The sequence below is a fragment of the Vespa mandarinia genome, chromosome 2 (assembly GCF_050613455.1).
Source record: "Vespa mandarinia isolate Hongniang chromosome 2, ASM5061345v1, whole genome shotgun sequence".
NCBI classification, from domain to species: domain Eukaryota; kingdom Metazoa; phylum Arthropoda; class Insecta; order Hymenoptera; family Vespidae; genus Vespa; species Vespa mandarinia.
This window is the reverse complement of record NC_140811.1, coordinates 17,322,501-17,336,961: the sequence shown is the minus strand read 5'-3', so window position 1 is coordinate 17,336,961 and position 14,461 is coordinate 17,322,501. Positions and strand designations below refer to the sequence as shown.

The following is a 14,461-nucleotide window of genomic DNA, read 5'->3' as shown; positions in this document are numbered from 1 at the left end:
TACAAGTATAGTAACACCTAGTCATGCGGTTGGTTAGTTCAACTAAAGGACAATCGGCTTTACTAGTTGTCGAGTAATAGTCAGGGGGTACGTTGCACGGTCGACGGGATCACCGCGGTCCAAATGGAAAGCTAATAGTCACGCGTTTGTCGTGCATGCTACGTGAAGTGTTGGTGTTAGTGGTGGTGTTGGTGGTGTTGATGGTGGGAGTGGTCGTGGTAGTAGTAGAAGCAGCAGAAGCAGAAGCAGAAGTAGAAGCAGCATCAGCATCAGCAGTAGAGATAGTGGTTACTTCTTCGTCCGATCTACGACGACGACGGCGGCGGCGACGATGACGATGACGACGACGACGACGACGACGACGACGACGACGACGACGACGACGACGACGAAGACAACGACGAAGACAACGACGACGACGAAGAAGGTGGCAAAGAGAGAACGATAAAGTGGGCGGTTACGAGGAGTCTACTAAAACGGGAGCTTGTTCCCGTGGATAGTAGAAGGAAAGAGAATAAGAGAATTGAAACTCTGCTAGAACGTGCTGGAAGAAGAAGAGAACAGCGGTGGGAGACAACGGTCGTGAGGAGGGTAGAAGCAGAAGGGGGAAGAAGAGGAGGAGGAGGAGGAGGAGGAGGAGGAGGAAGAAGAAGAAGAAGAAGAGGAGGAGAAGGAGGAAGAGGAGAATACGAGGGCGGCCACGAGGGAAAGGGACTTGAACGTAGAGAAGTTTCCGTCTGTCCGAAGTGGATGGGGGTGAAAATGTTCCGAGTGTTGCTGGCATGTGTCTGGCTGGTTGCCGGCAGCCCGTTACATCCCTGGCCGCTAATACCCCAAAGAGGTAAGTGCACCGAGACTATCTATCTATCTCTATCTCTTCCTCTTCCTTTCTTCCTTCTACCTTCCTTCCTTCCTCCCCAATCTCTCTTTCTCTTTCTCTCTGTCTCTCTCTCTCTCTCTCTCTCTCTCTCTTCGTTTTACTCGTAATTTCTTACATCACTATGCTCCATTTCTCTCTTCACCCTTCTCTCATACGCTTTTTATTCTCCTTATCCATTTCTCGCTCCTGTTTTTCATATGCTAAGTAGCTAGGCAGATAGTTGGAATATAGATATGCGAAAGAACACGATGATTATGCGCACGCACGGAGAAGGGACCAATCTTTTATTTGCCAAAGCAAACGAGATAGGTATCATTTCTCTCTCTCTCTCTCTCTATCTCTCTCTCTCTCTCTCTCTCTCTCTCTCTTTTTATTACCCTCTCTTTCTGTCACGCACAGACACATATCCTGCGAAAACCTGTAGGCGGTAAGGAAGCCTGGAAATATTACTGTGGGAGGATCTCTACTCTAACCATTTCGAATATATCAAGATTAAAAACGATTTAGATTATATAGAAACGTTTAACGCAAATGAAAACGTTAAATAAATGTTTATATCGAGTATATATGTTTATAAAAAGATCGCGATAATGTTTAGATCCCGGAGTTATGGTAAGGTTTGTATTTCTGAACATAGGGAAACAAAAAATTTGACATAAAATGACTATGAGAAAGGAAGTAACGGTACCGGCAGTAGCAATGGAAAAAAAAAAGAAGAAAAAAGAAAAAGAAAAAAAAAAAAAAGAATGCACGTGCAGACTCTCGCTCAAGGGAAAAATCGAGCCACGTCCTACCAGCGTTGAGATAGAAGAAACGGCTTGCCTCGCGTGAAGAGAGAGAGAGAGAGAGACTGAGAGAGAGACTGAGAGAGAGAGAAAGAAAGAGAGAAAAAGAATTCGAGCATAGTCGTTCTCTTCTCCTTTCCTCTCGTCTCCTCTGGCATTAAAAGGTAGCAGCAACGCAGTAGTAGCAGGAACGGTAGCAGAGAGTCTCCTACCTAACGACTCTTTTCCTTCCCCGTCATTTCCTCCTTTGTCGAAGCGCACGACGCTGACAACTGTGCTTACTCGTGACTCCGACATTTCTTTGAACCATTTCGCGGTCGTGTGCCATGCTCCCCCGGCCCCCTCCCATCTCTCTCCGCCACCCACTCTTTCTAACCTTACACTCCTTGGTATTCATATCAGACTTCATCCTCTCTCTCTCTCTCTCTCTCTCTCTCTCTCTCTCCCTTTTTTTCCTTCTTTCTCACTCTTTCTGTTCATCCAGGCCACTAACACACTCGTACATTGTGACGCAGACAAACGTAGTGAGACGAAGATTTAGCCCTTTGACAGAAACGCGTCAGCCTTCTTTCTCACTTCTATTACTTCTTCCATGTCTCTCTCTCTCTCTCTCTCTCTCTCTTTGTATCTCTCTATCTTTTCTTCTACTTCTTCTGTTTTCTTCTCTTCTCTTCACATTTCTTCTATGTTCACCCAGTATGCCAACGAAACGGTCTTACTCTTTTCAAGTTCGTATTCGCGAAATGTATCTTCTTTTCCCTCTCTCTCTCTCTCTTTCTCTTTTTCTCTTTCTCTTTTTATCTCTATCTCTATTTCCCTCTCTTTCTCTCTCTCTCTCTCTCTCTCTCTCTCTCTCTCTCTTTCTCTGTCTGTCTAAACTCACCGATTTGAAATTCGCCCGGGAGAAACCGTGAGAAATATTCTTCTTGCTGCATCATCGGATATAACCAACGAAACCAAAGAAATTTTTAAAAATGAGAGAGAGAGAGAGAGAGAGAGGGAGATAGAAAGAAAAAAAGAGAGAAAGAAATACAATAGGTAAAAATCCCAGAGGTAGGTTCATTAAAATCGACTTTTTTTAATTTTCTCATAGAGAGAAAGAGAGAGAAAGAGAGAGAGAGAGAGAGAGAGAGAGAGAGGAAATACGCAACTAATTCTTTTTTTTTTCATTTTTAATTTTTTTGTTAGGAGTTAATTATTCAGTCGGAGTATCATATTTTTTACCGCGAATTCGAATTCCACTTCGTGGCAGTATTCGTATCTCGCGAGATTCATCGTTCACGAGAAACAAAGAAAAATCTGAATTTTGAGAATAATTTGACATAGTATAGAAAGGAAAGATAATATCTTTTTCTTTATTTCTCGATCGATCGAACTGGCCAATAATGGACGACTTTTCTAGTCAAGTATGCAACGATATAGCTCGAGAAGTATTAACGATATGGCTTAATGGATAGCCCCGGAAGTTTATACAAACTTTTCTTTTCTTTATTCGTAAGTATTGTATCGACTTCGATGAGAAGAAATAAGAAAGTAAGTAAGAATGAAAAAAAGAAAGAAAGAAAGAAAGAAAGAAAAAAAGAAAGAAAGATAGATAGATAGATAGATAGATAGGTACCAAGAAGGTGAGCGGGAAAGGGGAAGGGGAAGAAGGTGGAAATAGACTCACAGACGGTAGTCGTTTTCAACGGAGTTTTATGGTCGATGGAAAGGCTGTAATTTAAAGTGCTCTGTAATAAAAGTAGCGAATGATAAAGAAAGAAAAAGTAGACTCTGAGTGAAGTAGCCGGTTGGATGGGATGGGGGGGTGTAAGTGGGTGGGTTTGTTGGTTGGATGAGCGGGGATAAGGGATAGAAAAAGAAAAAGAAGAAGGAGAAGAAGAAAGAGCAAGACAAAAAAAAAAAGACATTTTGTTCTGCATTATTCCTTTCATTATTTATACGTACGAGAACGCGTTATCTCGAATGCGTTCCGTTTGAAATTTTCTTCCGTTCCGATGTTTTTCAACACAAGCATCTCCTCCTTTCTTTTCTCTTACGATCAACCCTTAACTCCACCTCCGATTTCTTCTCACATCATCCACGCATTCTCTCGACTACGTTCGTGGAAGGCGATAACGAAAAGAAAAGAAATAAAAAAATATATAACATACGTAATCCGACGCGAAGCAAAGAAGAAGGGAAGGAAGAAAGAATGAAAGGAAGGAAGGAAGGAAGGAAGGAAGGAAGGAAGAAAGAGAAAAAAAAGAAGAAAAAAAGAAAAGGAAAAGAAATGCGAATTCTCTTTCGTTACGTGACTTTCAAAAATAACGATAGAGAGAGAGAGAGAGAGAGAGAGAGAGAGAGAGAGAGAAAGAAAAAAAAAAGAAAGAAAAACAAGGCTCGCCTGTAAAACTTGCCATTCGCGATGCCTGTCGTGCGTGAGACTACGATAAGATCACCCTTTTTCACTCGGCTAAGATGAAAAAGGAAAATCGACAAATCATTTCCACTTTATTTCTCAAGCGAAAAATCAAATCCAAAAAGAAAATCGTATAGAGCCTAAAGACGTCTTAAACGTCTACGTGGTATATGATCTTAAAAAGAAAAAAAAAAAAAAAAAGAAAAAAGAAAAAAAGAAAAAAAGGAGTAATACGAGTGGACGACGTTGTTTTTCTTGAAAACGATTATCGATTTAACGTCAGTCCCCTTTCTTCTGTAGTTAATTCGAACAAAACGCGACGGGAACGAAAGGAAGTCAAAGAATACGGGATAAATAAAGGGAATGGGAATTGTAAACGAGGTAGAGAGGAAGGGTTGAGAGGGAAACTTGACATAGAGTCACGGGAGTCTAAAACATAGGAGGTCACGCTCGATTTCGCAAACGCGCCGCTCGCGTTATTATGTGGCTGCGCTCGCGTAATCGCGGTTCCATTTCCGGAATTAGTCCATCAGGATTCAACGTCGCGTGAGGACAACCAATTCGAGCTACCATTATTTTCATCCTGCTATATGCGTACATGTATGTGTTTGTATGTGTATATATATATATATATATATATATATGTTTGTGTGTGTATGTGTGTAAAGTATAACACTTTGAAATCCTGTAGAAAAGGAGAAAAATGAGAAGAGGAGAGAGAAGAGAAATGAAAAAAAAAAAAAAAAAAGAAAGAAAAAGAAAAAAAAAGTAATTTGATTGACTTAAAGTTGGAAAGGCTTTCGTGAGTAAACGATCAGACACGAGGCTAAATGATTTTTATTTCATTATTTGTTTCGATCGAATCCAATTGTTTTTCCTTTTTGTTAATCCCCGTAATACCGGCGATCATCACGAAAACCCAGAGAAAATTTAATTCAATCTCGGCAATCGTCACGATAAATTTTCCCACGGTTCTCTCCCGAGCACGCCGGGCAATTGCAATTTAGAACTGCAAACGGACAATTTCATTGTGCTTCGTGAATCCAAGGGAGTGTGAGAAGCATGAGGGAGGAAGAAGAGAAAGAGAAAGAAAGAGAGAAAGGGGGAGAGAGTGAGAGAGAGAGAGAGAGAGAGAGCAATAATGTGTCGTCGGGTACAACTGGTCTAACTCTAGTTCGACCTGGGCCATGTCTCAAAAGAGCAACTCATGCAGCAATCCCTCGTCGAAGACAAAGGGCGAAATTAACAATCGAGACCATACCTATTTCTACGTTTGAAATGAATGCCAGCGCCTCTTCAGGACAGTTACGCCGGGTTCCGCTTGTCGATGACGATCATTTTGTCGATGACACCATATGTATTTAATCTTTCCTTTGTATCTAATAATCCTAAAAAAAATGTGTCATCGTATGTTACGACTACTATATATTTGTTTGCTTTGTTTTCCCCTTTCTCCTGATAAAGAGACCATCGACGTTTTTTTTCTTTCTTTCTTTCTTTCTTTCTTTCTTTTCTTTTTTTTTTTTTTTTTTTTTCTTATAAGTATACGCAACTTTTTCATCCGTTTTCTTTTCGGTTTTTCATCATCAACATCATCATCATCATCATTATTATTATTTATTTCGCTTCGTTCATTTTACATATTTCTATCATATCGGATTGATTCATAAATAAGTACCGGTTATAAGTAAACAGTTTATTAAAATAAAATGGCACTTATTTATGAATCAACCCTATAGCCATGCAAAATGGTTGAATTAGAAATTCTTATTTATTGGCTTGATTCATAAATAAGTGTCGTATGAAAAAAAAAAAGAAAAGAAAAAAAAAAGAAAGAAAGAAAGAAAGAAAAAAAAAGAAGGAAAGAAGAAGAAGAAGAAGAAGAAGAAGAAGAAGAAGAAGAAGAAAACAAAGAGAAAACATTTCATTCATTGTTTATAAATCTTTTTACATTAATAAATATTTTATCATTCAAATTGAAACGAATCAACGGTAAGATTTCTAATTTTATCATATTCCATAGCAGTTTGTCAATTAATTCACAAATAAATATCAATTTCATTATGATAAATCTTTATTAATCGACATAATAAAGAAGTTTATTTAAGAACAATGAATATATTTAATCACGATTATATCATTAAGGAGAAAATATTTCTTTCTCTTTCGATTCTCCAATGTATGCTTTACGTCTGGATGAAAGCTAAGAGCCATTTAATCCTGTCTCTTGTCACCGTTTCGTCGACTCACTCACTCACTCTCTCTCTCTCTCTCTCTCTCTCTCTCTCTCTCTCTCTCTCTCTCTCTCTTTTACTCTAATGCACTTTAATTAAAAAACCAGCGGTCTATCCTTAAGCGCTAGGAAGGATAGGATTCGTCGTGGTGGCAGGCAGCCTCAATCTCGTACGGGGAGAGAATTTTCCAAGTCTGACACGAGGGGAGAGATCGATGAGCTTAAAACCCTTAAATCGTCCCAAGGCCCGCATCCCGCGAGTGAGCTCTCACTCGCATTTACGATCGCTTGGGGTTACGAAATAAAGCGAACCGTGTCTAAACTGAAAGCCGAAGTAATAAACGAGCGCAACGTACTTCTTGCTACCGGTACATCTTCTCTCTCTCTCTCTCTCTCTCTCTCTCTCTCTCTCTCTCTCTGTCTGTCTTTCTCTCTCTCTCTCTCTCTTTCTCTCTCTCTTTACTTCTTGCCTTAGACCCTTTCAATCCTGATTTACGAGACTTCTCGATTCGTCGAAATGCTAAAATGTTCAAATTAAAGGTATCCTTTTGTTATTATCGAAATTATTAGGGAATTCGAAAGAAGACGAGAAAAAAAAAAAGAAAACGAGAAAAAGAAGGAGGTAAAAGATAAGATTTATCGATAGAAATCATTAGAACAATAGATATTGTATAAGATCGATGATTATTACTTGTTAAATATCACATTATCATTATTTATTGCATTTGATATTATTTGGAATATTTCGTATATATATATATATATATATATATAATTTTTTTCTTCTTTATAACATGGTACGCCTAAGAAAAATGTGATATTATTATTAGTTGATTAAATAAAATGAAATGAAATTAATTATACAGATATAAGATACCTTGATATTATCGATTTTAATATTGACTATAATTCTAATCGATAATAAAGAAAAAGTGATAATATCGTGTCCGTATGAGAAAAAGATCCGATATCATTGGAAAACATAGCTCGCATTCGTATTCTCCTTTTCAACGGAACCATTGAGCGGAAAAGCCATAAGGTTTGAGAAGCAAAGCGAGAACAGAACGTCGAAAAATCCACTTCCTTTCTTCTATATACTATTCCATCCCTATCTTTATCTTTTTATACCATAAAAGAGAGGAAAAGAGGTGTATTCTCGTTCGCGGGAAAACGACTCGACCGCGAATGTACTTTGAAAAACTCTTCGATAGAGAGTAAAGAGAATGTATAGATGAGTATATGTGTCTGTGTCTCTGTCTGCACGTGTGTGTATGTGTGTGGGTGTATGTATATATATATATATATATATTCGCGTAAACGCGTGCCTTAGTATATGTGTCGTCTATGAGCTTGTGGATGTTAGTCCGTGAAAAATCAGACACAGAATGAATTCAGAATCATTTTCAAGGACGACACCTTGAAAATTGTCCCTCCTCTCTTTTCCCATGTGTGCCATACGAGACGGTACTCGATCTCGACGTACATATGAATATGCAATTTTATATGCAACGACGTTCCTAGGAGTCTTGATATCATCTCACCTTTCCTCTCTCTCTCTCTCTCTCTCTCTCTCTCTCTCTCTCTCTCTCTCTTTTTCTATGATATTCCACCATGATCGTTCTATATCCCTTTCAGACGATCGTTACACTTTCAGAGAATCTTCATAGCTTCCTATGAAAAGCTCAATATGATCATTTTACAGGGAAGGTACTTTCACGTCTACTATCTCTTCTTATAAATCTTTCTGATTTATTTTATATCATAATTTTGCGCTTAACATATGATTATATATATATATATATAATAATCTTTGATGGTGTGAAACGAGGAATACGTATGGAGCATGTGTTTTTTAAATAGCATTTTAATTTAATCCCTTTAATAAATATACATACACACTTATTGCGATTTATATATATATTATATATATATATAAAGTATACTTATTTAAACAAATAAAGCTTGTTATAAAAAGTATGCGTTATCTTCACGGATAATTTATGGATATATCTACGTCGTCCAATAAAAAACAATAATCGTAATAATACAATTCATCGTATTTACTTATTATACGATTATTTGCTTTGTCTTCATTCGTTTTTGCTAATTTTCCTTTCGTACGTTTGAATAAACGACGTACACATATCTCGGAACGTTCTCTTTCCCTTTCCCGTTCGCGCCATCCCCTTTCGACGATATCGTTTTCTATGTGAAGAAAAAAAAAAAAAAAAAAATACAAAAAAAAAAGAAAAAGGAAAAACAATAATCCACGCACAGCGAGAAAATCTTTTATAACGAAATTATTTCACGTTTAGAAAAAAACAAAAAAAAAAAAACAAAGAAGATATAATTTAAAGGGAATATTATTTATGAATTTTTCCGTCGTAATGATTTTTCAAAACGAATGAAAAAATTATTTTTCCAGTTTCTCTCGCATTATGATCATTTACAATACCGATGCGTAATTATTCTCCTCGTTGTAATGGATTAACGTCAAACTGTTTGTTACGAGAACGTATTGAGAACTTTTGAAAAATGGAAATGGTAAAGTACAAGGAAAAAAAAAAAAAAGAAAAGGAGAAATAAAAAACAAAGAATAAGGAAGTCAGGGAAACCGAATGCAGAGATATAATTAACGGGATACGGAGATCCTTCAAATCCTTCCGCACGTTTTTATCCGTAACTTTTAATGATTAAAAATAAAAATAGAACTACAGTGCGAATGTCAGATAAAAAGTTCATCTCGTATACAAGGTTCAACCCTTTCATTTCTCTCTCTTTCTCTCTCTCTCTCTCTCTCTCTCTCTCTCTCTCTCTCTGTCTCTCTCTATCTCTATCTCTCTCTCTCTCTTTTCCATTTTCTTTGTGTCGCATGGAAAACGTAATTACTTCTTTATACTTTTATTATTTATACTCATCGTCCATGAGAATTCTTTTTTTTTTTTTCTTTTTTTCGTCAAAAGAATTTTTCTGGATCTTGGCGTTTTAATTAATTAGTTAAATGAATTCGGTGTTACTCAATAAAGATGAATAGGATAACGTAAACGAAAGAGAACTACGATGGTAAGAGGGTGAGGAAAAATAAGAAAGAATGAAAGAATGAAAGAATGAGAGAAAAAAAGAAAAAGAAAGAAAAAGAGGATTGATGATGGTAGAATGGAAACGCGTGCCGTTTAAAAAAAAAAAAAAAAAGGAACCTTTATTTCTATGACTTTTCTCGAGCAGTAACGTTGGTAATAGATACTGTCCTGGAATTGACTCGATGCAACAAATTTTACAAATGTCAGCGCCAGATTACGATACCATCTTGCCATGCACGCACCTCTACTATTATTTTACCGTCTACCTTCATACAGACGACCATGTAACTTCATAACTTCATCGTGTATGTGTGTGTATATATATGTATACATATATATATATATATATATATACGAATAGAAGAAGGTACATCCGTGTCTATGAGTATATATACATATATAAAAGCAGTTACATGATATATCTGTATATGTATGTCTATCTCTAAGAGAAAGTACATGTACATGATTATATATCTATGTATGTATGTATGTATGTATGTATGTATGTATGTATATATGTATGTATGTATGTATAAAAGCATCTACGTGTATGTATAAGAATCGATACATGTCACGTATGGTATATATATGTATAACTGTCTATAGATGAGTCCGTATTTCACAAAGATACTCTGGTCGCTGCCTATCGCATGAATATGCAATTTTACATTCAGCCCGGTCCTATGACGTCGCCGTGTTCTGATATTCTCTAGCATGGTTGCTGTATTAGCCACCGAGCGGCATTTTCGCGTCATATAACCTTACCGTTACCGTGAGCATTTACCTACCCTCGCGTTTACGGAAAAACGGCTCTCTGCTTGGCCCAACGTAAACGAGAGACAGAAAGAGTGAAAGAGGGGAAAGAAGGATAGAAAGAGAGAGATAGAGAGAGAGAGAGAGAGAGAGAGAGAGAAAAGATTAAAAAGAAAAAAAATACGAGGGGTGAACGTGACTTTAAATTAGAAAGATGGGGATGTATGCTATGGGACGTGCGTTGACTTTTTCTCACAGGAGATACCTTATCTCTTTTTCTCTCATTATTTTTGTTAGATTTACGATGAATTTTCATCGAGTCTCGAGGAGTTTAAAAGTAGAAATAGTTTATTTTTTCAAATTGTTGTATATACTTTTCGAATTATCTGCTTTAATGAAAGTTTAATATTTTAACTAATATTCTATAATATTAATTTATATATTAGGTGGATCGGAAGGTAATGTCGCTTTCTTAAATTATATTCAAACGAATAAATTTTTAACAAGTTTTTATTTTTAATCATAATCAAATATCGACATGCGCAGAAACAACATTACTATCCGGTCCCTCTAATATATATATATATATATAAAATAATTTTTCGAACGAATAATCGTAATACGTTATAAAGATAAGACTCTCATCGTATTTTTTAACTCTCGTTAAAAAATGTCTCCTCGATTTTTGATTAAGACACGTCTCTCTATTTTCTTTTCTTTTTCTTTATTTATTTATTTATTTAGTATTTTTTTTTTTTTCTTGAACATTTTCATTTTCATCAACTCTCATGTTACAACGAAAAGTTGACACTTGAAATTACTTCGTAAAATAATAAGAGAGGCATACCGTTATAGAAAAACTTTGAAGCGACACGTTGACGTTATGACTGATAAAAAGAAAAATTACAAAACCCTTCGAAAATTGAACAGCGTTAAGCTGGAGGGGTTTCGATCGTTGGATCTGTTGTCGCGCGATAAGGGGATTTTGCCGATATCGAGTTACGAGCGCGTGCAAAGTCGTTACATCAAGGTCGAGTGCCCTTCGAGAGCCCTTTATGCCGCGCGATTTACCACTGCCGGAAGTGCTTTCTTCTTCAACTTTTCCACCTCTTCATTTCTCGGGAAATAGTTTCAAATGTATCGAATTTAATTGTAAAGTGATAAAATTTCTTCTTTCCTCTTATCAATTTAATCACCTTTACTCATTGATCGTCGAGATTAACATCTATAAAAATTTCTCCTAACAAATATTCCAATTAAGCTTTATCGTTATTGTTAAAAAATAATCGATAGAATCATACGAATATATTATTAGTATTATCATCATCATCATCATCATCATCATCATCATCATCATCATCATCATCATCATCATCATCATCATCATTATTATTATTATTATTATTATTATTATTATTATTATTATTATTATTATTATGATTCTCTGAGAAACGAAGAGATAAATTTTCAAGATAATCGTAGTTAATAAGAGAATTTATATTTTCTAATGATTATCATACGATAACAATAAACAATAACAATAACGAATAAAACGATAATAAAATTCAAACGCAAAAGATTTACGTCGTAAAAAGGATAGACGATTGATAAGAAAATTCATAACGTATTAACAAGTCCTCCGATTTCTCGAAGTTTAAAATCTTTATTTTGATTTATAAGTCAACCAGTTAGGCAGCTAGGCAGGAGGTCATTGAAGTATCTCGGAAAGTCGTTATAACGAGGTCAAGCACGGTTTTGAAAGGCTTTTGGCTCCGCATCGAGCGGTCGACCACTTCACAAGTTACCCGTCCGTCCTCTGTCTTTCTCTCGTGCTTTCGCGATTGTTGTTTGCCCGTGATTCAATTCTCTGGAAAAAAAAAGAAAAAAAAAAAAGGAAGGACAATCCAGATCCTCGAGATCGATCTCGAACTATCGAGAGCACCTGTCGCGCTTTGTTTATAATTACTGAGTCTTTGCTCTGATGTTTAAAAAAGAAAAAAAGAAAAAAAAAAAAAAGAAAGAAGAAAAACAAAAGGAAACAAGTGAAAAAGTAAAAAAGAGCAAAGAAAATAATTAGAAAAGTTCAACGTTAATGAAAGGAATGTACCTATCCAACGAAAAAAAAATGAGAGAGAGAAAAAGAGAGAGAGAGAGAGAGAGAGAGAGAGAGATCTGTCTCATATTTTTTCCCCTGTCATAAAGAAAAAAAAAAAAAAAATATATATATATTCACCAACAGGAGAAACAGTATGACTGTAAGATAGATCTTAAACATCATAAGAGATAAAGCTTGACATTTCTTTTTTTATCTCCGAGCATATTAATCCGTCGTTTCGTCGAGAAAGAGAAAGAGAGAAAGAGAGAAAGAGAGAGAGAGAGAGAGAGAGAGAGAGAGAGAGAAGGAAAACATTTTTTAGAAAATAAAATGGTATACTTAACGAAACGAATGCTCTTTAATTAATATACCGTTCGTATCGTTGTTCTCGGCCACACAATTTTCATATTTATTTAATTAAATAAAAATAAAAATATAAATAAAAATGAGAATGAAAGAAAAGGAAAGAAGAGAAAAGGAAGAAGAAGAAGAAGAAGAAGAAGAAGAAGAAATGAAAAAAAAGAAAAAAAAAAGGAAAAATCTTGTTAGAGCGTTTAAATCGATCGTATACTTCGTACATACGTACTACATCGTGTTCTTTCTATCGGATATGAACGAGACGTCACTTGAGAGTGATAAAATTCCTGTCGATCGACTCGACGAAGGGTCGTGAAGGTAAAGGTCAAGGATCGTCGCACTCTCGACTTTGTCCATCCACTTGTCCCTTTTCGTTTCTTTTCTTTTTTTTTCTCTCTCTCTCCTCTTCTTCTTCTTCTTCTTCTTCTTCTTCTTTTCTTTTTATCAAGGACCAAGGAAGATAAATTCTCCGTTCAAAGAAAAACAGTTTCCACTTCGTCGAGGTTAAAAAAAAAAAAAAAAGAAGAAAAAAAAAAGGGAAAAGGAAGTAGGGAGTAGGGAAAGGGGGAGGTAAAGTGCCTAGGAGGAAGAGGAGGAGGAACAGGAAGGGAAAGAACAGAAGGAGGAGAATTGAGGGCGATGGTGTGATGGTGATCGAAAAATTAGAAAAAGATTTCGTAAAGGATTTTAACGAGCTTCAAATGAAATGCTATTTTAGTCTTTGTCTTGTCAACGATTATAACTCAGACCAAGCATTCTAAAATATTCTAATAACCTGCTATTCCTAGGGATGTCAATGGGCAAACGACGAGTCAGAATTTACGTTGGGCTTCGCTCCAACTTTTTCCTTCACTGTAAAAGCGGAAATTCGTCTGCTCTGATTTTACACTGATTCTTACTCTGGTTCTATTCTGGCTTTATTCTGGTACTATTCTGCTTCGCTTCTTTCTCCTTTTCGACACTTTTCCAGCGAGGTTAATAATGATATCACGGTTTTACTCTCTCTCTCTCTCTCTCTCTCTCTCTCTCTCTCTCTCTCTCTCTCTCTCTCTCTCTCTCTCTCTCTCTCTCTCTCTTTCTCTAACTAATGAATCAATACGCGAAGGGATTTCTCTTTTTTTCGATCTCAATAAAAAAAAAAAAAAAAAAAAAAAAGTAAGAAGAAAGAAAAAGAAAAAAATGGCAAGGAATTAAATAGACATGTTCAAATTTCATTTACGACGTTTGATTTCATTTATTAATGAATGAATGAATGAATGAATGAACGAATTAATTAATTAATTTAATTTAATTTAATTTAATTTAATTTAATTTAATTTAATTTAATTTAATTAATTAATGGTAGAATAAATCCAATGAATTTTATTCGATTAGCAAGTAAAATCTCAAGGTCGCAAGTATCGTAATTCACGATTTTATTACTTTTCAGTTAATACACCACTTCTTATATTCGCAATATCATTCGATAGGGTAGATGGTATAACCGGCGGGGAGGGGGAAGGGAGGGGAAGGAGGTAGAGAGGATGATTTCGATTAAATATGAGAAAACGAACGGATTGGTTTTGCGTAGGTAAGTTTTATGAGATTGAATATCACTGCAGAGAAGAGTTATCTCACAACGTAATGCGAAATGACGTAGCAGTGTGCTCAGAAAGAAGAAGAAGAAGAAGAAGAAGAAGAAGAAGAAGAAGAAGAGAAAGATAGAAAGAAAAACTAGATGGAAGGAGGGAACGTACCGTGGCAAAGGAATCCGGCTTTATTTGATTCGACGTGAAAACGCGAATAGGCTGAAATGCGCAAGTATTTCGAAATCTCTCTCTCTCTCTCTCTCTCTCTTTCAGCTGCATTAAACCATTATTAGCATATCGCGAGAAATA

The 14,461-nt window shown here is 36.0% G+C and overlaps 1 protein-coding gene and 1 long non-coding RNA gene across 5 annotated transcripts in view; one reads left to right on the top strand and one right to left on the bottom strand.

Annotated features, from left to right (window-relative positions):
• The first annotated feature begins 660 nt into the window (after nucleotides 1-660).
• The window catches only part of LOC118445529 (disintegrin and metalloproteinase domain-containing protein 10), a 145,766-nt gene continuing 131,965 nt past the window's right edge, over nucleotides 661-14,461 (top strand). For all 3 annotated transcript variants that reach the window (XM_085664998.1, XM_085664997.1, XM_035875217.2), the window contains exon 1: nucleotides 661-841. In XM_085664998.1, coding sequence (XP_085521124.1) covers nucleotides 751-841 — 91 coding nt within the window. In that variant the 5' untranslated portion in view covers nucleotides 661-750. The remainder of the gene's footprint in view (nucleotides 842-14,461) is intronic.
• Nucleotides 11,837-14,461, bottom strand: part of LOC118445552 (uncharacterized) — a 136,124-nt gene continuing 133,499 nt past the window's right edge. For both annotated transcript variants that reach the window (XR_014983854.1, XR_014983855.1), the window contains one exon: nucleotides 11,837-11,999. This is a non-coding gene — a long non-coding RNA (uncharacterized LOC118445552). The remainder of the gene's footprint in view (nucleotides 12,000-14,461) is intronic.